Source organism: Pipistrellus hanaki (genome assembly GCF_964339955.1).
Source record: "Pipistrellus hanaki genome assembly, chromosome: 10".
NCBI lineage: Eukaryota > Metazoa > Chordata > Mammalia > Chiroptera > Vespertilionidae > Pipistrellus > Pipistrellus hanaki.
The window spans coordinates 51780693-51805612 of NC_140512.1; the positions used below are offsets into that span (position 1 = coordinate 51780693).

The 24920-nt window shown below is 39.8% G+C and overlaps 1 protein-coding gene across 1 annotated transcript in view; it reads right to left on the minus strand.

The window, feature by feature from the left end:
* Positions 1-24920, minus strand: part of EXOC4 (exocyst complex component 4) — a 675663-nt gene that overhangs the window by 44530 nt on the left and 606213 nt on the right. Inside the window, exons 15-17 of the mRNA XM_084896566.1 lie at positions 20442-20583; positions 8242-8420; positions 5146-5305 (exon numbers count right to left, since the gene is read on the minus strand). Of these exons, the coding sequence (XP_084752692.1) occupies positions 5146-5305; positions 8242-8420; positions 20442-20583 (481 nt within the window). The remainder of the gene's footprint in view (positions 1-5145; positions 5306-8241; positions 8421-20441; positions 20584-24920) is intronic.

Below are 24920 nucleotides of genomic sequence, written 5' to 3' on the forward strand. Positions count from 1 at the left end.
TGGGCTCATTTTCCTTTCAGCAAATGAAAACTCCATCCTGCGAGTTGCTCAGAAAAAGAGCCTTGGAGTCATTGGCTCACTTGCAACCTTCAGCAAATACTATCAGCTGTATTTTTAAAATACATCCTCATCTGAGCACCTGCCATCCTCGCCACTGCTACCATCTTGCTGGGAATCGCCACCATCTTTCACTTGGATTACTGCAGTCGCTTTCTAACAGCTCCATCTGCTTCTGCCCTTGCCTGCAACCTCCTCTTCCCAATCGTCTATTTTCAACCTAGCAGCACGAGTGATTCATTTACAGTGTAAGTCAGATTAGGGTAGGCTTCTGTTCCAAACACTAACAGCTTCCTGCCTCACTCACAGTAAAAAGCCAACACATCATTACAGCAGGCTTCAAGATCACAGCCTCTTAGATTAAACCTCTGACCCCACCTCCTACTCTTCCCCTTGCTCATCCCCTTCAGCCACACTGGCCTTTCTGCTGCTCTTCAAAAACCAAGCACACTCCTCCCTCTGGGCTTTGCTCTTAGACTCCTGCCCCTGGAATGCTCTTCCCCGAGAGAGCCACATGATTTACTCTCCCTCTTCCTTTAGCTCCGTCCTTAAATGCTATCAGCTTATTAAGGAATTCCACAAAAACTCCAAAACTGAAGATTAGATTCACATTATACCCTGGTGCATTCAATTCTCCTTCCCATGCCTAGCTTTTTACCACAGCATATACCTTTTTCTGACATACATATACATTGAATTGCCAGATGATTGTAATTTCTGAATGCATAGTAATCTGGCCACTCAGTATATATATTAGAGGCCTGGTGTATGAATTTGTGCATGGTTGGGGGCTGGCCAGTCTGGCCAGGGGAAGGGGACATGGGCAATTGGCTGGCCGGCCTTTTGGTCGGAACTCCTGATCAAGGGGACAATTTGCATATTAGCCTTTTATTGTACAGTATATACACTGAGTGGCCAGATTATTATGCATTCAGAGATCATAATAATCTGGCCACTCAGAGTATTTTATTTATGTCTGTCTTGCCCAACAATAATGCAAGTTCCATAGGGAAGGATTTACAGAGGATTCATGCTCAATAAATATCTGTTGAATGAATGAATGAATGAATGAATAAAGGCAGGAACACCAGGTTGAGGAAGTACTTGTTTCTATGTATTAGAACTCCCCTTATCACTCCTAAACCTTAGCTTTCATTTCTTTACCTTTGTCAGATTGAGGAATGAGAGATACCATTTTCAGGAAAACAAAAATAAGGAGAAATCCAAGAGAGATGACACCTTGAAGGAGGAAAGCAGAAAATAGAAGTGAGGAGAGACAAAGGAGAAAAGAGAGGCAACTGTAATAAGAGCGACAGACACAAAGAGGAAATGGGGGTGGGGGAAGGAGAATTAGGAGGAAAACTCGGGGGTATTCTTTCTGAGTAATGGCCTCACAAACTATAAACACTGTCAGGTCCACTGTGGGACCTTCAATGCTCACTCAGACTCCTGAGATACGCCAGACTGTCCCCAGTGACCCAGCTCTGGAGAAGTGACAGCTCAGGGTGGGATAATCTCTGATGACAGGAATTAAAAAGCATGCTGATAAAGCCTTTCACTTTTCAGTTAATCCCAGCAATTTTCTAGGACAAAGCCTCTTTTTGAGTTTGAAAATTAATCTTGGAGTCAGAGGGTGAGAACCACAGCAGAGGTCATTACCACAGAGCACAGGGTCTCTGAAATTCTGGTGATCACACAGGCCAACTTGACCCTTTACTCACACAAAGTTTATTCTCCTATTGGAGATTAGACAGAGCACAGGTGTGTATAAAAAGAGACAACTTCATACCACCCCAAGCAGAAGAATGAACATAAATGGAATTCCCTCAGAGCCCTCATTTCTTTATTACAGAGCGGGCGTTAATTTTCCCACTGGCCAGAACAGCTACGGAAGAGAAAAACTACAAGCATCTTGCAACTTCTTGTTAAATAAGTTTTTTGACACCTGGTGACTGGTGATTAATTACTGTGTTAAAAGATAACGTTCCTATAGAGATTGGCTGGAAATACAGCTGCTGTCCATGCTTGATTAGACATTGCCCAAGGAATGCTGAGGCACACAGCTCCAGTCTATCATTTCTGGCTATTTTGGTATTGCTGTTACATTTATTTACATAGATTCAAGTTCAGTAGAATTGATGGAGCCCATTTCACAAAACCGACCCTCCCGAAATCGGGAAAGAAAAAAGATAAGGGTGTAAAGTGTGTCTATGTAGGTGTGTGTGTGTGTGTGTGTGTGTGTGTGTGTGTGTGTGTGTGTGAGGGCAAGAGAAAATGAGGGGCAAGGCCCGTGAAGAGTAGGGATCCATTACTCCTTTCTGTAACACTTTCCACTCTACAAAGAAAGGACTGCAAGGGAGAAGATTGGATCCTTAAAAGCCTATAAGGAAATTAACTCATGCCAGCTGATTTAACCTTTCAGGGCATTAATGATAAAACTAAACTTTGGTGTTATCCAAGCCCTTCACCAACACCAAAAGAAGCCTGGATTTGGTACCTGTTCATTAGTTCCAAACACACGATGAGCACTTACTCTGGACCAGCAACAAGGAAACAGACAGAAAGAGTCTCGGCCCCTTGAGCTGACAGTGTGGTAAGATGTCTTCTGACCCAGGATGGGGAGGACAGAATCAGCCAATGCCATACATTTACACTAGCCTATTTCATAACCCACCAAGAGTGAAGAGAAACAACAAGCAGTGCCTGTCTCACATGGCCATGTTTTAGCTTATATCCTCTTCCCTGGACTTCAGTCACAGATCCAACTGGGAAAGGCATTCCTTGGTTGCTGTTCAGTTATTTCACTCAGTTCACCAATGCCAACTCCAATACTGCCCAGTCAGCATTCTATTATTCAGATGCCAGTTTTTTCTAGTGTGTGTTTGAGCCCCATACTGTCTGCCAAAAACTGTGTTAATTTACTTATTTCAGCTAAATAAAAAAAATCATTTAAAAAGGATGATTGGATTTAGGAAAATATATTCCTCCGAGAATTAGTAATGCGTTTCTCTCTCCCTCAGGCCTCCACGGTCTTATGTTCCTCTTGTCAGTGTTATTATGAGACTAATTCAATAATGAGATCATTCCCCATAGAGCGGCCAAATAAATGCAGTATTCAGTCACACCTGGTTTCTCTAATCTGGGCAAGAAAGGCTTTCCACCAAATTTAGCCTAAAATAGGGAATTGAATGAACACACACACACACACACACACACACACACACACACTCACACATGCAGGAAAAAATAAGACAGGAAAGGAGGATAGAGAAGCAGAAGAACAGAACAACAGTGGAACAAATGCAGTGACAGATTGGAGAAGAAAGGTTAAACACAAAGATATATGGCTATGTGATTCCAAAGCAAAGTTCCTAGCATACGTCTTTATAATTGTCAAGGTAATATAATACTTCATCGTTCCTTAAATGTCTCAAGAATTGTTTCAAATTTTCTTGAACTTCTAAGGCAATCAAAGTATCAAGCAAAAAGACACAGAAGTACTATATGAGGCAGGAACACTCTGGATTATTAAAAACAAATGATTTCTTAGCCATAAAGGAGTCTGTGGAATATTTCAGCTAGATATAAGCTTAGCACTGAGAAGCCATAATCATCATCTATCCTCTTCAAAACTGGTTAAACTTTCATTAAAACACCAAAGGTCTGATGACTAAAGCAAGGTATAAATGGTGTTGAGACCTCATAAAGAGAGAATAAAATTAACTCGCAAATTTGAAAAGACACATTATAAAGAAACATTAAACACTGAAATCAGCAAAACTAGAAAAGAGGAAGCGCTGTTTAAAAGCAGCAGCTTCAATTACAGGAAAATGAGGGGAGGCAGGTTTCCTTTGGGACGAGATAGAAGAGATGAGGAAATAGATTCATGTAAAAATACATTCAATAACTGTTGTTTATAACGAGAGGGGAAAAAAGGGAAAATCCAGTGTCTGCAAATTTGCAAGTTATTAAATAAATAAATTATGGTTCATTTACAATATGAAATTAAAAGTAATATTTTCAGGCATTAAAAGTAATATTTTTAAGAAATATTAATAAATATGGGAAAATCATGTTTTCAAAGAGAAAAATGATCTGATAAGGAAAAATACAGTTAAATGAATATAAAACCACATTAACATAGTTTTAATTTTGTAAAAAGAGAAATTGTATGTATATGCAAGTATAAAACTCCCCTACACACAGAAAGTATACCCAATATCATAGTCTCTAGATTAAAATTTTGTGAGTAATGTTTATAAACTTCTTTGTATTTTATATTATATACTAGAGGCCTGGTGCACGGATTCGTGCACCGGTGACACCCCTTAGCCAGGCCTGCACCCTCTCACAATCTGGGATCCCTTAGGGAATATTGGACTGCCAGTTTTGGCCCAATCCCTGCAGGCCAGGCCGAGGACTCTACTGGTGCTATCTATATAGATGTTATATAATAGCACATAATACTTTTATAACCCCCCTCAAAAAAAGGTTAGTGAAGTTTTGCAGCAAGAAAAACTTAGATTAAATATTAGGATAAATTGCCTAATGGATGTTCTGTTTCCAATAGAATTTTATAGAATTACTTTCTCCACGACTGATGAAAATCTATTTATTTTTGCTTTTTAAAAATTGAAATATAATTAATATATAGCATATTAGTTTCAGTTGGACAACATATTATTTTATGTACATATTTTGCAATATATATTGCAAAAAGATCACACTAAATTTAATTAATATTAAGCACCTGTTTAACCTTTTCTTTTTAAAATATTTTTCCCCCATTGATTTCAGAGAGGAAGGGAGAGGGAGAGAAAGATAAAAAAAAAAAAAAAAAAAAAAATCAATGATGAGAGAGAATCATTGATTGGCTGCTTCCTAAATGTCCCACCTGGGGATCAAGCCCACAACCTAGGCATGTGTCCTGATTGGGAATCAAACTGTGACCTCCTGATTCATGGTCGATGTTCAACCACTGAGCCACACCGGTTGGGCTAAACTAACCTTTTAAGAACTAATAATCTACTTTTAAAAATAACTTTGTAGGCTTTGGTACAAGAAACTGAGCCTAATCATCCCTCTTACCTTGCGAAGTCCAGGTCTGCCTCCCGTGACATGGTGATGTTGGTCAAATTCTGCTGAAGAACAAAAATGTTCCTGCACATTTTCTTGATGCCAGACTCACTGATGCGCCGGAAGTACTGGGCACCATTAATGAGGATGCAGGAGATCAGGTGTCCTAGGCCTGATGGATGGACACAGGGGTAGGGAGACAAGAAACAATAGATTAGTGACCTTGTACATAAACCGACACACAGGATTTCTCTCTTCTAATCCTCCACCATTTAAATGACCAAAGAATACATATCTCTGATGGCTGCACCAGCTAGTGTCACAATGATTTCAGAGTATTTATATGCTGCCCTGGTACTGAAAAATGGGGAGACTTCGCTGGCAACAAAACCTGATAAATCCATAGCTCCTGCACTGCCACGTACACCCAGTCACCATGCCAGGGCTTGGTGAATATGCCAGGTTTCAAAAACTATTACAGTGCAGGAACTCTTTTCCTGTACAGGCATTATGGAAGTGGTGAACACATGTAAATACAATGTGTTTGACCTCCTCTTTTTCCCACAAAACAGGTAAGAGTATATGCTACCTCAAACGTTGCTTTGGGACCTTCCTAAGCAAAAATAAATCAATAAGAAGTTGGGCTATTGGCACTTATGCTAATACACCTCAACACTGAAGGTGGAGTATATTTCTGAAGTAGCAACTGGAGAGAGTGTAAGCAGAAGCAAAGTGTGAAAGAAAAGCAGATCATGCATTAACTGTTGAGTTCCTCTGAGACAGCTATGGGCATTTCTAGAGTCTGATAAGTGGTTTGCTCTTAATGCCAAAGGACTATCTTGAGGTCTATGAAACTGAGCAAGAGCAGGTCAGAACAACAACTACCAGTCCCACTCAGGGTCTCCTATGTAATTGAGTTCAGAACAATCCAAGGCACATGTAGATTAACATTTCAAGAAGCCAGATTCTAATTCTAAATACTTGGAATTAAGTAAACTTCTAGTTCTTCTTTTTCCCTTTTTCTTTCAGAGCTGAACTTTAGCAGGCTGTTTCCCCAAACTTGAGTGCTAGTCTGACTGGTCCCAAACGGTCTGCTGTATTTGTTACTTTCCTCTTCTGAAGGAATAGTCCCTACACAGTGACTATGGCTCAAGTCACAGCTTAGGGTGAGTCTTGGGGTATAATTGCTCCCTCTGTCTTCAAAATGAGTTCCCTTTCTATTAGGATGAAGGTAGCAAAGGGAGAGGAAGGTGTGTTCTCTCTTGTTCTGCTATCCTCACCAACACTGCTTCCAGCTCGCAAGCCCAATTGCATGTGCTACTACTTGAAAGTGAAGAAAAGGCACACAGGGATTTTACATTAATTCCAGACAACTGACTTCTGTGAAAAATACCTGTAGGTCAAGTTTCTGCTGCTACTCCTGAGCCCATACCCCCAGGTATAATTCTGTTCTGCCATTTGCAGTAGATCCTAAGTGTAGGCAATGGCTGCGGGCAAGTGGATTGTTTGTAAAGAATAATAAATACTGCCCGGCCGGTGTGGCTCAATGGTTGAGCATTGACCTATGAACCAGAAGGTCATGGTTTGGCTCCTAGTAAGGGCACATGCCCCAGTTTCAAGCTTGATTCTCAGTAGTGGGCATGCAGGAGGCAGCTGATAGATGATTCTGTCTCATCATTGATATTTCCATCTCTCTCCTCTCCCTTCCTCTCTCTGAAATAAAAACATATATAAAAAATAGTAAATACTAATAACTATATTGCATAAAAATGTATGTAATAAATAATAATAACAAATAATAAAACCAATTAGAAATTGGTCTCTTTATGTTATTATTATATACCAGCAATTCTAAACCACAGCTGGGATGAAGTAACTCCCCCCCCCCCCCCCCCCCCCGCCGCCACTCATAGAAGTATTAAATATGAGGCAGGAACACTTAACTGTCACCTCCTCTTCAGCTTGAGGAAACTCAACATTACACCTTTTGAATTTAGAAAATTACATTGCAGAGAAATTACTGGCTTTTAAAACAGTCTGAAACTTTCCTAGTTAAAATCAATTCTAAGTCAGAGGATCAGGCCTGTATTTTGCGACGTGGTCTCCCAGCAGGATTACATGTGAAGAACTGCCTGGGCACAGTGAGAGGAAAACTCTGGGAGAGAGAAGGTAGGGCTTGGAAGAGCCCCGGTAAAGACCAGAGAGGACTCTGCAGGAGGGAGAAGTGAATTCTCAGATGGACACCTCAGATTCAAGCTACAGAGCGTGACCGCTGCCCCCAAATCCATTGTGCCAGGCGCTCACTAACAGCTAGTTTTATAAGATTTGGAGGCCCACATTCTTGAAATACAACTGTTTCATGAATCAATCAACGGCCAGGCATCACCACTGCCTCTCATTTGGTGGCTACAATCCTTTAAACGACACACCTCTGAGTAGCTGTAAACAACACTGGTTTCATTCCAAGACACACCATGGATGCTTCTAGTGCCCAGGTCTATGTACAAAGAAACCAAAACAAGAAAAAAGGGGAGGCACTGGGAAGCCCTGACAGGGACCCCAGGAGGGAATTCAGCCGGAAAAATTACCTGCCTGGCACCACAGTGCTGTCTCCATACCCTCCTCTGCCTTCGCCCGCCCTGAAGGCATTCAGGATGCAGCCTTCCTAAAATCAATGCCCATCGGAGGGTGCCTTTGTTTTCCTTGTTTCCTGACAGTAATGCATTCTCAGAGAGAACGTTTTAGCCAGGAGGGAGTTTTCAGAACCCTCTCCTCATGGTATATGTTTCTTTTTCTTTTAGGAGCTCCTCTTGAGTGAATTCGGGGCCCTCCACACATTTACCCAACTCTCATGAGTGGCATGTCAGGGAGGCAGCCTGCTGCCATCTGCCTTATCTTGGATTAAATCTCCTTATCAACCGGAGCAGATGGCAGCCATATTGTTGTCTACCTGGCCATACAGAGATACCAGGCATTGCTGCTTTAAGAAAAAAAGATATAAAAGTTCCAACAAACTTTCCCCACAAGTTTTAAACTTCCATGACAGAGAAAAATCAGGCCACCGGCCCCTCCATCCCTCTTGAACACACGGGACGGGGCAGGGCTGACCTTCAAAGATGTACTGGAACTTGTGCTGCTGCAGACTGGCACCCATGGCCTCTTCAATGGCACTGATGTCTTTGTTGAGCTTGACTACCAGAGGGTCATAATCCATACTTTCCACATTGGCAACGATGGCATAGTTCCCCTCCTTTGCAAGAGGGATGAGATAATGGAAACAGTGAACCCTGGAAAAGACAGAGAGATGGGGAGAGCAATTAGCAATTCCTCTTTCTGATGAGAATAATGATCTTTTTGTGATCGTGCTCTCAAATATTTACAGAAGCAGTGGCCTGTAACACTGCATGCGCCCCTCCCCCTTTCACCAGAAAGCCGCCTTGGTTACTCCACAGAGCAGCTAAGTGACCTTGAGCAAATCAGAGTCTTTGGCTTTTGCTTATTCAATTCACATGCTGTGAGGGAGAAATAGATGAGCTCTAAAATCCTTTTCAGTGACAGGACTGCATGCATAGTGTGAAAAGCATTACATTTTTCAACAGATATCCTTGTAGTAAAAATGAGAGGCGGATGTCACAGATCTAAAATGTGTAAGCTGTATAATGAGACTACATTGTTTTGCATTCCCAATTCCAACCCTTATTAGCTGTGTGACTTCAGGCAAGTTATTATCTCTCTCTGTCTCGGTTTCCGTATCTGTGCAAAGGGAATGAGAACAATACCTAAGGAGCTATCACATAGAAAGTGTTTGGCATAGGGCCTGACATGGAGGAAGTGTATAGTAAGGCTGGATGTCAACACTATTAGCATATTTATTAATGTTAGTCTATTACTTAAATAAAACACAAAACATCCATGAATTAGTTAAAAATTGTGCTAGGCCCTGGGAATGTAAGACTCAATTTGAGTCCTTGAACACTACAACCTGCTAGGACCGACCAAGAAAACAATGACCAAAAGAGGGCAGTGTTTCCCTAAGAAGCACATACACTGAGAGTGTCTGGAAAGGGCACATCTGAATGAGGTGGAGGAAGAAGTGTATTTCTGTGTTGAAATGGCCCGAGTCATTTTGGTGATGCACAATTCTTCATTTCTTTTTATTTGATTTTACTGAATTTATTCGGGTGACATTGGTTAATAGAATTATGTCGGTCTCAGCCCTACCATTCTATAATACATTGAATTGCATGTTCATCACCCCAAGTCAAGTCTCCTTCCATCACCATTTATTCCCCATACCCTCTTCGACCTCCTCCACCCCCTCTTCATTTCTTTTTGGTAGATATCAGTAACTGTCAGAGATGCTTGAGGTAGGTAAGCATTTGCTACTTCATTACCTTTGTATTAAATTGAAATGAAAAGCACGCATAGGTATTTATTTTAAAAAGAAAACAGAAACACCATTTATAGTTCACACAGTGAAGTCCTAACTCTCTATTGTTTTTGGATGAATGTATCTGATGCTCCTGGAGGGAGATAAGACACAATACTGGTCAGGATTCTGTTACCCTTATGGTTGGCATCAGGTAACAAGAACTATTCCTAAACACATGGCTGCAAAAACCTTGGGCATTTATCCCCAGCGAGGCAAACACAGACTTGATGGCCATCTTTCCTTTTAAGTTAGGTTTTCTGAGAAATAATTTATAAGCAAGAAAATTCACCCTATTTAGGGTACTCTTCTATGAGTTTTGAGAAATGCATACAGTTATATAAGCACCACCATAATCATTACAGAATAGTCTTATCACCCTCAGAATTTCCTGGTCCCCTTTGAAGTCAATCTCTACTGATACCCCAAGATCTTGCAACCACTGATGTATTTTCTGTCCCATGGTTTCATCTCTTCCAGAATGTCATATAAATGGAAGTGTATAGAATGTCGCCTTTGGAGTTTGGCTTCCTTTACTCTGTTTTAAGGGTTTGAGATAAATCCATGTTGTTCATTCCTTATTATGGCTGAGCAGACCCCCATATATGGATGTACCACAATTTCACTCTTCACCAGGTGACATCTGGGTTGTTTCAAATTTGGGGTGCTTATGAATAAAGCTGCTTCGTGTACAGGTTTTTGTATACATTTTCATTTCTCTTGGGTAAATACCTAAAAGTAGATTGGTGGGTCATATGATAGGTGTATGTTTAATTTTATAAGAAGCTGCCAAACAGTTTTCCAAAGTAGCTGTACCTTTTCCTATCTCACCAGCAACGTGCGAGGGTTCCAGTTGCTCCACATCTTCCACCAGCACCTAGTATTGTCGGTTTTCTTAAATTTTAGCTCTATGGGCACCGTATAGTCATAAGATATTTAAAGTGTTTTGATATAGTTATATCAAACTATAATCCTTGTTAAAGGATTCCCCCATCTAATTAATTAACACCTTTATTACCTCACATATCTTAGTTCCTTTTTTTAGTGTGAACATTTATGTTTTACTCTAGTAGCAAATTTAAATTACATAGTACAGTGTTATTAACTATAGGTACCATGTTTTACATTAAAGCTCCAGGTGCTTAGGCCTTATTAATCGTATAATGAAAGTCTGTACCCTTTTCTCAATCTTTCCCATTTTCTCCACTCCCTCAGCCTCTCTCTCTCTCTCTCTCTCTCTCTCTCTCTCTCTCTCTCTCCCTTTCTCTCTCTCCCCCCCCCTCTCTTCCCCCCCCCCCCCTTAGATTCTGCATATAGTAATACCATGACTATTTATCTTTTCTTGTCTGGCTTATTTCACTTCAAGAATTTGTCAGGTAAAAAAAAAGTTTAGTCATTCTAATAGATGTATAGTGATATCTCATTGTGGTTTTAATTTGTGTTTCCTAATGACTAATGATATTGGGAATATCATAGGCTTATTTGCTATCCATATATCTTTGTGTTCCCATCATTTGCCTAATTTTTTAATTAGGTTGTTGTCCTACTAACTTTTGAGAGTTTATTATATTTTTTCTGGATGCAAGTCTTTCATTAGATATGCATTTTGCAAATATTTTCTACCAGCCTATTAACCCTCTCATGAAAAATCTGCAGTCACCACAGAGAATCTTTACTCCTTATGTTGTCCAGTCTCCAGCTCACTTTCTGCAGCACCAATGATGGCCTCTGCAGACCTCTGACTTTCTTCATCCTGTTCTTGGCTTCCTTTCTCTGAGCTCTTGAGGTCTTTCTCTCTTATAGGCCATGTCTTGTGAGTCTATGTTTGGTTCATTTTTCTTTGCATAACCCCATGCCAAATAAATCATGCCAAAGCCAGCTAAAATGCCGCCTCCAAAATAGGCTCTGAATCTAAACACAAAGCTAGCATCTGCTATAGTTTAATTCATTTTGGCTACTTTCCCCTGAATTTCTCTTTTAGGTACTGTTGATGGGTGAAGGACATCAATGGCTATTTGTTTCCGCTTAGGTAGTTTGTTGTCGTAAACTTCCTGGTCCGACAGTCTCTGTGTTGCTCATGATGGCAGCCGATGATCTTCAGGCAGCCAGGGGAAGAGAGGCACTTTTTTTTCCCCCCTCCACTTTACCAGTATCTTTCAAAGAATGGTTTTACATTGTGATGCAGTTCAATTTATCCTTTATTTCCTTAATGGACAGTGCTTTAGGTGTTAGATTTAAGACTCTAAGCAAAGTCACTAATTTCTTTTTCATGTGTTTTCTTCTACAAGTTTTACAGCTTTAGATTTTACATTTAGATCTAGAATCTATTTTGAGCTAAGTTGTGTATAGTACGTGTTATATTCTTATTACCTGTTCTTGCAAGGGAATCCAAATATCTTGACTTACCAGTTCATTTTTATGATGAGGCTCATCTTAACAGCTGCTAAGCAACTCATGATTAACTGCACCAATAAAAGCTCATTCTGACATTCATGTGTTAACTGGTAAAATGTACAGTTTTGATCAAGATACCAATATGTGCACTGGTCGCAAATCCCTATAGAATCCGATTTCTGACATAATGAAATCAACTGTGGAGGATTAGTGATGAGGGAAATTGATATGATGAGGGAAATTGATTGGCACTGTGGTTGAAATTTAAACTAAGCAGCTCTTAATTGAAAATAAGATGAAGTCATCAATGCTAAAGCATTTTTATAATAAATTATAAATATTATAACCCAGACAATGGGAAGACCAGGGACAAAGGGTAGTTTCAGGGGGTGATGATCTGCTCTTTCCGGCACACACAGATCACAGGACAGAGCATGAGGTGAGCTTGGGGAGATGGGCAGGGCCAGGTTGTCATGGGCTTTGGAGGCCTTCTGAGGACTTTGGACTTTGAGAAGCCATAGGGAGCCTTAGGAGGACTTTTAGGAGGTGAAATGATATCATTGGGTATGAGCTTTGGCAAGATCTTCTGGCAGGATGAAGGGTGGACTGATGGTGGAGTGTGCGAGAAACTGGAAGTAGAAAGACTATTTAAGACATTGTTACAGATTGGAGGTGAGAACTTATGAGATCCTGAGGTGAGGAGCGGAGAAGAGAGATAAACACTGTTTTAAGGTACCATTTTCCTCTCCCAAAATGGCCAGAGATGAAAAAGAAATTAAAGTAGTCATTAACAAATGTCAAACTTTTAAAAATTCTTTGTTTTTCCCCCTTTTCTTTTGAATTCTGGCATGTTGTTGCTGACCTTCATATGCCTTTGGCATTATGTTTTTCTGCAAATATTGTTGATTACACAGCAGGATGGTTGATTTTCAGAAAGTGCACATTTAGGATCCCAACAGTGACAGGCGATAGCTCTTGAACCCACTTGGATTTCTGCTGATGGTGAGAGAATCGGCTGATAAAGGTGACATTCTTTGCATTTTGGATTCAAATGGCAACCTAATTCTCTTCTTATCACATTCAAATAGGAGAAAATACTGAACAATATTTTATCATCTCACCATGTCTTTCATTTCTTGGGGGTGTCATTTGCCTTATGTTTCAAACTTTGGAAAGGCACTGTTTGGTGGTTAAATGTGACCTACAGTGACGCAGGTAAACTGTCCAATGCTATTTGGATGGGTTCTTCAACACAGAACCTGCTGGATTTAAAACTGAACTTTAACAATAGTAAAGAAAAATATGGACTTATGAATATAAACATTGGGGGAAATAAGACAAAAAATTGACATTTGAACTTCTTGCTAGCATTTCCCATTACTTTTTTTTTTTTTTTTTTCTATCTATGCTCTTACTAGTGTCTTCTTGGTTAAAAATGCCAGAGGTAGTGCCTTCTAGCCACCTTTTCATTGTACCAGTTCTGGACAACAGGTCCTAAGTTCTAATTCTTTCTTAGCAGGAAAGAAAAGAACAAACACAAGCTGATTATGATCACAAGGATGATGTTGGCCATGCAGTACCTCTGTATCTTTCATATATACGTAGTGAACTACTGAGTGAAAACAGAATCTCAAAATCAATCCAACAGATTCTATTTGGGGAAACAGCATTTATTTTATCTGGGTTTGGTCTCAAACCAGCTAATTCTCAAGAGTGACTGATGTTTTTATTGAGCATCTATTATACAGTAGGATTCTTCCTGGTTCTGGGGCCAGCACAGTGAACAAGACTCACCTTTTTCCTATCTTCTGGAAGCTAACTGTCTCTTCCCACTGTGGGCACCTTGCATTCTGCCCTATTTTAGCATTATCATGCTATTGTATAAGGATTTGCTTGAGATATGTCTTATTCATTTTGTAAACTGATTATCATCACAGATGGTAAAAATAAAATAAAAAGCTTAGTACTGTGACAATAAATGAATAAAATGTGTGAACATTCACTATTGAAGCCATACATACGGGGTGTTCTATCCAGTTTTATACAACATACTTTAAAGAAACAAAGACAAATGGAGCATATGCATGAGGAAGCAACCTGAATGCTGGAATCATGCTATATGAGGAGGTAAAGACATTCAACTTAGAAAAAACAAACATGTTTAGTGTTCGCAGTATAATAAAAGTCAAGGAAAGAAAATTCTGCATCCAAGACTCTAAAACTCAGCATTCTCGCTATTTATTTTTAAAATGACCTTGTTCTGTTTTTAGACTAATGTTGAAGGCGATATAGCAGTGAATGTTACAGCACCAAATGGTTCCTTGTAGAGTTAATAAATAATGACTAAAACATGTTCAGCATAGTACTGCCAAGATGTAGAAAAACAAAAAGGGCAGAATAGAGGTTAAGGATTTAAAAGATTTTACTCAAACGTGTTGTAAACATCCCACCTGGAATTAACTACACTACAAGCAGATAATTCTAAATGTGGAACACATCATGCGCCCACACAATCAATAGCATAATTCCAGGAGCGGTGATAATAATGAATTCGATGTTCTCTTGTTTTTCTGTGTGACCCAGGTAAAAGAGACATCAAATGTTACTGGTGGTTTCTTTCCTTTATGCCTATTGCATTTACTTTCTCATAGAAAATACCTGTCATGCTACAAATAAATAGAAAACAAATATAAATCTTATTGTAAGTCAAATAAGAATACAGAAGAAAAGCCTTATTTCTGGAGAGTTGAATATAAGAAATAAGTTCAGGTTGGAACCAAGATGGTGGCATAGGTTTGTAAACGCTGGTACTCGCCACCTCCCACAACCATGTCAAAATTACAACTAAAATACAGAACAACCATCATGCAGAACCACCTAAGAGCTGGCTGATTGTCCATCCTAAAGCTAGAGAAGTAAAGAAAGTACATCAAGACTTATAGGAGGGGTGGAGGCATGCCATTGTGGAGGCCTCACGTGAGAAGCAAGGGATTCCAGCCTCACACTAGACATCCAGAGTTGGGAAGAGAAGTCCCTGTAACTTTGGGCTATAAAAACCAGCAAGGATTGTGGCTGAGTGACATGGGCTGCTGGAGATCCAGGCAGTCCCTCTTAAAGGGACTTAAATAGTCATGCTTCCTCTGAGCTCCAGCACTAGGGCAATGCTCAGGGGCAGAGTAGAGAGTGCCAGACACATACAGGGAGGAACTGAATTACCCATATTTTCGGGCGTATAAGACGACCCCCTAACTTTACAGTTAAAACATAGGTTTAGGCCTATATTTGCTGTATAAGACTACCCCACACTTCAAAGAAAAGACTTACTTTGCCGTCAAGATCTGCAGGTAATTTTTGTGCAATTTTGGTCTTTTGCCCCCGATTTTTGGTTGACTTTTTTTCGTTTCAAAAGTTGTCTTATACGCCGGAAAATACAGAATATGGCATTGTGGCAGGAACTTGAATATGGCTTTCTCTCATACTGGGATAGGAACTTGGAGATGGCTTTCTCTGTCAGGGGTCTTCGTTCCTGTGCTGGGACCTCTCCTGTCACAAAGCTGAATGGGGCCATATCTGAGTTACCATTGTGTGGTCCACACTGTTCATTCTGCCCTGCTGATTCAAAGACCTGGCCCCATCCAATTTGCAGCCAACCCAAACTGTTTGCAATAGCATTTCCATATGAATGGCATGTCCTGGCTCAGGCTCCAGACTTTCAAAAAAATTTCTTAAACGAGCAGCAGCTGGCATCAACATGCCCTAAATATACCAGTAAAAGGCCTAAGACTAGGCAATAGCACCAGCCTGCCTTGCTTCACAGTTGGGCCTCACCTAGGCACCTTCAAGCTTAATACAAATAGCAGCCAGCTGCAGATCTCTCTGTAGCTTTTGCCTGGTGTTCCCAGGTAGTGGCTGACTTGGCATATCCTGGGAGACCCCAGAGCCAGTGCACTGGACAGACAGCTTTAGACCACACCAGATTACAACTCTACACATCCACATGCAATACACCTAAGGGACAGATTTAGTGAGCACCAAAGCTCCACTGAAGCAGGTCCTGCTCCATAGGGGTATCTCTTCAAAGCAGCTCTTCCACCTTAGTCACAGCTGGTCCTCACAGCCAACTGGCCTGGATGACAATTCCTCCCAGTGATGCCAACAGCAATCAAGACTCAAGTACAGTAAGACTGTGCACACAGCCTACACAGGGGTGCACCTAGAGTGACCATTTCAGCTGACTGGGCAGCCTGAGCCAATGGACTCTATAGGACACTTGATACACAAGGCCACTCTAACAAATCCATGAAACATAGCAGCTCTACCTAATACATAGAAACAAACACAGGGAAGCAGCCAAAATAAGGAGACAAAGAACTATGCCACAAATGAAAGAAATGGAAGCAAGCAAACTACTGGACACAGAGTTCAAAACAATGGTTATACGGTTACTCAAGGATCTTAATAAAAGCTTTAAGGGACTCAGTGAGACTTTCAAGATCTTAGTGAGAATTTCAAAGACATGAAAAAGGACCAGTCAAAAGTTAAGCATACACTAACTGAAATAAAGAATAATTTACAGGGATTAAACAGTAGAGGACATCGATAATCAAATAAAGGATTTGGAATATGAAGAAGCAAAAACACTCAATCAGAAGAGCAAAAAGAAAAAAAAATGAAGACAGTGTAAGGAGCCTCTGGGACAACTTCAAGAATACCAACATTCATGTTATGGGGGTGCCAGAAGAAGAGAGAGAACAAGATATTGAAAACCTATTTGAAGAAATGACAGAAAACTTGCCCTACCTGGTGAAAGAAATAAGACTTATAAGTTTAGGAAGCACAGAGAATCCCCACACAAGAGGAACCCAAAGAGGCCCACACCAAGACACATCATAATTAAAATGCCAAGTGCTAAAGACAAAAAGAATCTTAAAAGCAGCAAGAAAAAAGCAGTTAGTTACTTACAAGGGCAAATTCATACAACTGTCAGCTGGTTTCTCAACAGAAACTTTGTAGGCCAAATAAGAGTGTTAAGAAATATTCAAAGTGATAAATAGCAAGGACCTATAACTGAAATTACTCTACCCAGCAAAGTTATCATTTAGAATTAAAGGTCAGATAAAGAGCTTCACAGACAAGAATTAGATTAAAGGTATTCATCACCACCAAACCAGTATTACATGAAATGTTGAAGGGTATTCTTTAGGAAGGGAAAGAGGAAGAAGAAGAGGATGAAAAAGAAAAAATATGAACAATAATATGGCAATGAATACATATCTATCAACAATAGAATCTAAAAATCAGAATAAAGGAACAAAGAATGTATTGAACAAAATAAAATAGTGAATAAAATAGAATCAGAGGCATGGAAACATGGAACACACTGACAAATCTCAGAGGAAAGGGGGGAGTGGAGGTGGGAAGAGACTAACCAAAGAGCTTATACTAGTATGTATATAGGCATTACCTATGGATACAGACAATAGAGTGGTGAAGACCCAGGGTGGGGCAGAAACTGGATGGAGGAGGGCAATGGGGGAAAAAAAGAGGGACATCTGTAATACTCTCAACAATAAAGATTTTTTTTTTTTTTTTTTTTTTTTTTTTTTAAAGAAGTAAGTTCGGAAATAATGGTAAGATAGACTCCAAATCCTTGATGCTCCTTGTCTTGTTCGACTCACAGGTGCTCACAAGCAATAAAGAAGTAACTCACTGAACAAGATAATGAAGAATAAAAAAAGCAAGTGTCATACAAAAAAAGTGATATTAACAAGAAATTATCATTTAGGCTTTACCTGGGCACACTGAAAGATATCCAAGTTCTAAGTAGAGTCTAAACTGGAGTATGAACCAAAATCCTATTTACATTTAAAAATCTAAATCTAGTAAAGACTCAAAAGAAAAAAAATATTCTATCAACTTTAACAATGTCTCCTAGTCATCTAGAAGAAAATGTATTACTATACACTCTCTAATCCTAAGATTTCTGATTCTGAAGTTTCAAGTCTATATCCAACTACCTATTTGACATTCTACCTAGAGGTCTACTAAGCATCTGCAACTGACATCTCCAAAATGCAATTCTTGATTTCCACCTCTCACTCAACCTTTTTCCTCCCTTGTTCTTTTTCACCTCCACCAATGGATTAGGCATCCACACAACTATTGTAGTCCCAAAGCTGGTGGTCTTCCTTGAGTCCTTTTCTCCTTAATGCTTCCAGTCCCTGGGCCCAATCTGATCTATTAACAAGTTCTATCAGCTCTACCTTCAGAATGTGTCTCATGTCCAACATTCTCACACTCCCACCTCTGTCATGCTGGTGCTTATAACTGGTTTCAACTGGTCACTCTACTTCTATTTATGCCTCTCTAGGAAATTCCTTTTTTATTTACAGTCAAAGTGATCTTTTAAAAATGTGACTGGATGTCTGACTTATTTGCTTAGCATGATATTCTCAAGATCCATCCATATTGTTGCAAATGGCAGTATTTCATTTTTTTCTTATGGCTGAGTAGTATTCTGTTGTATATAAGTACCATATTTTTACCCTATCATAAACATGCTAAGTAAAACAACTCAGACAGAAAAAGTAAAGAAATATATGTGGGATATAAAACAGAGCAAGACATGAACAAACAAGTAAAACAAACAGAAATTCATAGGCACGGGCAATAGTATAGTGATTACCAGAGGGAAGGGGCTGGTGGGATAGTGAAAGATATAAGGATCAAATACATGGTGACAGAAAAAGACTGGACTTTGGGTGGCAAATGCATAATACAACAAACAGATGATGTATCACAAAAATGTATTCTTGAGACCTATATAATTTTATTAACCAATGTCACCCCAATAAATTTAATTTTTTTTTAAATTGAAAAAACAACAACAGTGAATGAATGATAAATGAATGAACATGCCTCCCCTGCATAACAACCTTGTATAGCTTCTTAATGCACTGGAAAGAAAATGTGAACTGTTCTCTTGGTCTCTAAGGCCGTATAATGTGTCAGGCTCCTTTACCTACCCTTTCACTCCACCCCCTAATCCCTCTTTTCCCTGGGAGACAATCAGCTGAACTTCTCTCTCTTCCAAGTCTGATTTTGTCTCAGGACCTTGTGAATGTTTCTCCCTCAGAGAGTCTGAAACCCTTCCCCTAGGTCTTTGTACAGATGGCTCCTTCTTGTTACCTTGTCACATTTTCTCTGCCCAAACTATCTAAAAAACAAGCAAACACAAAACTACTTTCTCATCCACCTCAGCCATTCCCTGAACTGCCCAGGAAGACAGCACTGGCCACAGGGAGGCGCTGGAGCACTGGGAACATGACTAGTCCTACATTCAATGTGATGTGAGTGTAAAATCTGCAAATTGCAAAGGCTTGGGACAAAAAATACAAAATGTCTCATTTATAATGTTTATGTTAATTACATGTTGAAATGATATTTTGGTTATACTAGGTTAAAATATGTGTTATAATTTACACAATTATAAATTATATTCTTTTTTCAAATGTGACTTTTAGAAAATTTAAATTATCTATTTGGGTCACATGTAGCTCACTTTATATTTCTATTGGATAGCATTGCTCAATTCCATTTTCCCATTTTGTTGTTTTAGCTGCTCTTATCTGAAATCATTTTTTTTTTTTTTTTTTTTTTTTTTTACTCATTGGCTATTTTTTCCCCTTAGAATGTAATTCCAGGAGAGTAGGGACATTTGGTGTTTTTCCATTGCTATATCCCAACTTTTAGAACATTACCTGGCACAAAGAAGGCACTCAATAAATATTTATTAAATGAATGAATCAACAAGTAAAGGCTCCCTAGTCTTTTCCTCCTGGCATTTTCATATGTGTAGTAACAGCAGTTATAAAATACTCAGAATATTCTACCCTGCAGGAGAAGGAATAAGAGGCCAGTATTTTCATGAATTATTATTTTAACTTACTCTCTCTTATTGGCTTTTAAGATCTTGAAGGAAGGGACCATCATACCTGAATATCTATACTACCTTCTTGATCAGCAGAGCACTTTAGTAAAAACATCAGTGACAATAAAATCACCATAATCACAAGGCTGCCACATTTTGAATTCTTATTATGTAGCAGGCATTGTATTAATGATATAATTTATAAAATCTACAAGTTAGGAATTCTTGTTTCCATTTTTTAAGATGAGGAAACTGAGGGTTAGTAAATGTAATTAACTGTCTTAAGATCAACTATCCATCTGGTACAGACATTCAAATTCAGGTCATTCTGATATCACAAGCCTTGCGAACTCTGAATCACAGTGTTCACAATACAACCTGCGGTAAAAAAACTGCAGAGTGGCTGAATAACACTATAAATCACTTCTGGTGTAAAAAAAAAGAACAACACTGATGATAATAAAAAATTATGATGATAGTTTCCAGAAAAAAGCAAGTGATTTATGACCCACGGTGGGTTTCAATCTTGGCGTCTTGTGGGTGGCCAAGTCATACCTGACTTCCAGATGCAGCACCAGCAGGCAGCGGTCGGCCATGTCCTGGAAAGATCTGGCTAGCTCACTCAGGGTCTGCATGATCTGCTCCGACACCGGGGGCGGATCCATGTTCGTGTGACCATCTTGAGCAGGAGAAAGCACTGGAGAAAACGAGAGAGGACAAAACACCAATCATTTCACTACATGCCTACTGGGTTTTGAAATGACATGTTATTTTGTTGTTCATCATGTTGTTTTTACCAATTTGGCTAATACCAGTGTTGGCGGCATTAGACATCCAAGACAGAATAGACTATTTCTGTCCTTGATTAAACACAGAAGCCCAGATGATTGAATCTGTTTGCAGAATGACAAAAAACAGACCTTCAGAGTTGAAAGTGACCTCAGCAGTCATCTGGCCCAACCGCATGGTCTATGCTTGTGACATTTACAAATATGCAGGTGGCTGTTCAGTTTTTGGTTTCACACTCACACAAATGTTTGTGAAAGGACACTCAACACCTTCTGAGGCAGCTGAGCCGGTCTCTGAAAGATCTGACCATCCTACATCGACTCCTATCTGTCTGCCCTGATCCTGCCAACTTTGTAGTCATTCTTGTATGTGTCAGCACTTCAAGTATTAAAGACACTGCTTTTGGCTTCCTTGCAGTCTTCCCTTTTCCAGGCTAAATGTCCTCCATTTTCAACTCTTCGTCAAATAAATGAATTGAATAATTTTACAGTTCTAATACTTCACCAATAAAAATATCCTAGTTATTCTGTATCTCCCTTGAAATGTGGAATGCAGGACCACACACAATAAATACTGCAGAGGGGGAAAAAAACACAGAGGGGTCTGGTCTGCCTAGAGAGAGCCATCTACTCCTTTGTTTCAGATGCCATGATGCTTGCATGTAAGGCTGTTCAGGGGGTGGGGCCATGATTTTATGTTCCACTTGAACTCATATAGAGCTCATAGTCAACTAAAAGTCCTACAAAGGTCTTTTTGGAAATTTTTATAAAGCTAACTTCTACATCTTTCCTATGCAATTGACACAATATTCAATAGCACTTGGATGTTGCCTTCAGGAAAAGACTGAGCAGCACAGCAGAAATGTGAACTATATCTGTTTATGTCTATGTTTCCGTTATGTGCCCAGTTTCCCACAATTTCTCAAAGGTTGCCAATGGTAATTTTGCAATTTCATTCAAGAGATCCTTTAGTTCTATAGAGCTTCAAAGACTGGCCCTGAGTCTTGTCCCCACTACTTACTATGTGAACACGAGGTAATTACTCAAATTCTGTCGCCCTGTTTCTTATTCTATAAAATAAGATAATAGTACCTAGAGCATGAGGTTGTTGGGAGTATTGAACAGATTAATGTAGATAAAACTCTTTGACCAATAGCACATAAAACTCACTCAATGTTAACATAAATAATAAACACAAATAATAAGTATGCATTAGCACTTGATTTGTCCAGGCTAAGAAGCTAAATTATAGCAACAAGTTACTTAAAGATAATTCTATCCACCTTGCAGTCTAATTTCCATTTTTTGCTTTTCCATCTGAAAATTCTTCTAGTTATTGGAGGATGCAATGTCTTTGGGATGTGGCCAGGCACTACTGACTAAATGCCAGGAGGTGTGCACCTTGGAGGGTAGGGAGTCACCATCTAGCTGCAGCAACATCTACAGTTATGGGCTGTCAGGGCTGCATTGATGCCTAGACTTGGGCTAAGCCCAGAGAAGGGACCAGAGAGATAGTCAAGACCTATAAGGATAGTTCTTCCCTGTGAAACCAGACTTTAATGAAGTATCATAGCAAACGGAAAAAACTCTGTTAAAGAAACTGATGTGTAAGGAGGAAGGGAGTATAACGACATAGACTTAGAATCATTACCAGCCTTGGCATCATCTAAGGTGAACAGAGCTCAATCTGCAGGAGGCTACATGTGAGGCAGCGCCATTCTTTGGTACTGTTAATATGATTTATGTTCTCTCATCTCCAGGAGAGAACACTTGCCTTCAGGTCTTCATTTGGCAGGTGGGGTGAAAGCAACCACAAGTAACAGTGATGGAATATTTCAAAGCATTTTAGGGCTTCTGAGCTCCTGGATTCTTCTGTTGTGTGACACTAAGTGTGGCAGAGAGAGCTACTATATATCCAAGGAAAGAGGTAGAAATCGGATCCTAAGAAATTGGACTCATGGTCTGAGGTTCAAAGTTATATAGTGGTTTCCCCTTATCAGCAGGGGACATGTTCCAAGACCCCCCAGTGGAGACCTACAACCGTGAATGGTACCCTACATAGACCCCCCCCCCCCCATACATATACTGGTACACCCTTTCACTTAAAAGAAGCACTGTATAGCTTCTCTTTGGTATCCAAGTTAACAGCATCTTCCACTACTCTTGTGTTTGGGGGCCATTATTAAGTAAAATTAGGGTGACTGGAACCAAGAACTGTGACACCATGACAGTGGATCTGTAAGGGCTACTTACTAAGTGACTAGTAATAGGAGGGCAGCACATACATTCGCTGAATGAAGAGATGAGTCACATTCCAGGCAGGACAGAAACAAGTGGCTGAGATTTCATCATGCTACTCAGAACAGTGAGCACTTTAAAACTTACTAATGTGAATTGTTTATTTCTGGAATTTTCTATTTAATACTTTTGGATTGCAGTTGCCTGTAGGTAATTGAAACCATGAAAAGCAAAACCAGAGATAAGGGTGGATGGATTACTGTACTAATATCCCAAAGTCTATCAAAGGCATTCTGGACAAATTCCACCAAAAAAGTAAAAACAACAACAACCCAACAATAATTGCTTTATTATAGAGATATATAACTTCATATGCGTAGGAACTGAATGCTGCCAAACTGTGCCATTAAAAAAAAACAACAAGCAGCCAAGCTTAATAGTTAGAGCATTGGCCTAAGCATTGGAGGTTCAAGGTTTGATCCCCAGTCAAGGGAATGTGCCTGGGTTGCAGGTTCGATCCCTACCCCTGATCAGGGGAGGAGGGGCATAGAAGAGGACACCGGTAATTGTGTCTCTCCCACATCAATGTTTCTCTTTTTCTCCCTTTCCCTCTCCCCTCCCTTCCACTCTCTCTAAAAATCAATGGAACAAATATCCTGACTTCTTTGGTGAGGATTTAAAAACAAGAACAAAAAAGATAAGTACAGTAAGTTAATGGCAAGATAAAACTTGCAATGAGTGAGGTAAAAACAGTTTAGATAGCAGCACAATGCACATTTCGCTTGACTGTAATCTATAGCAAAAAGATAACACTTTAGTGAAGCAACTTGAAAAATCATGGCCACAGATCTACTGAAAAGCTGGCCTGTGAATTCTTGAGGGCTCACTGACGTTTAGGAAATTTCCTTAACAAGAAGGAGTACACTGAGCGAAGAAATGCTGAGAATGGCAAACAATGACAACACAAACAACCAACGAGCTCTTAAATGTCAAATGGAAATCTACAAAAAAGCAAGGCTGACAGAATCTGCTGTTTGAGAGATTATAGTAAAGATAGGTTACTACACACACACACACACACACACACACACACACACGCACAAAACTTTTTAGAGGCTCCGTGGTTGTGTATTTGTCTTGGGGATTGCTTCGTTTTGGCAGAACACATATTGTGGGCTTTAAAGCTATTAGTACTACATCATTTTATGAAGATATGCACTTTGAGCTGTTTTTCCGATACTGGGGATGGGCCACATCAGATCATTCACAACATGCTTGTTCCTCTTATACCCTTTGCATAAAAGCAGGCATCTGAGACTCCTGGCTAACCATTTGCATAGTATAGCTGGGCTTTCTATGCTGAATTGATTGGTTTATGAGGAAGCTAAATCTAGTCTCAGGGGCAAATCCTGCTTATTAGATAAACCAACAGATATTTCCAACTCTCCTTTGCTCATTCGCTAGAGACTCTGGCAATCTAGAAGTCTGCTTTCCCTGCCTAGCTTAGTAGCTAGAGGTGGCTATGTGTCACCGTATGGCCAATGATCTTCTAAGCAGATTTTTCTTTGGCAACTTGACCTAACTAGGGGCCAATTCTGCAACTCATCTGTTGACAGGGAAATGAAACATCGCTAAGCATTGATTGTTGCCACTAAAGTTTTCTGGGTTTTATGCTCAAAAGCGTCTTCAATACCACATGTCATCCTGCCCTAGTGCTTGGCCAGCTCCTTTCCCTTTCTCAGCAACTTCCCCCATTTCATGCTGCTCTCCCAGACTCTTTGTCCTTCCTAATTTCCATGACTCCTCTCTTGAGGACCTCAGATTCTTATTAAGACTTCAAAAGAAAAAATTGTCAGCACTTGCTTTCTCCATAGTCTTGCCTCCCATTAATTCTTGCACGTGCCAACCTGATCAGTGCCTTTGACTCTGTTAAATAATTATTCTGAGGATCATCAACAATGATAGCCTATTGCCAACTCCATTGGGCGTTTCCCAGTATTAATCTCAT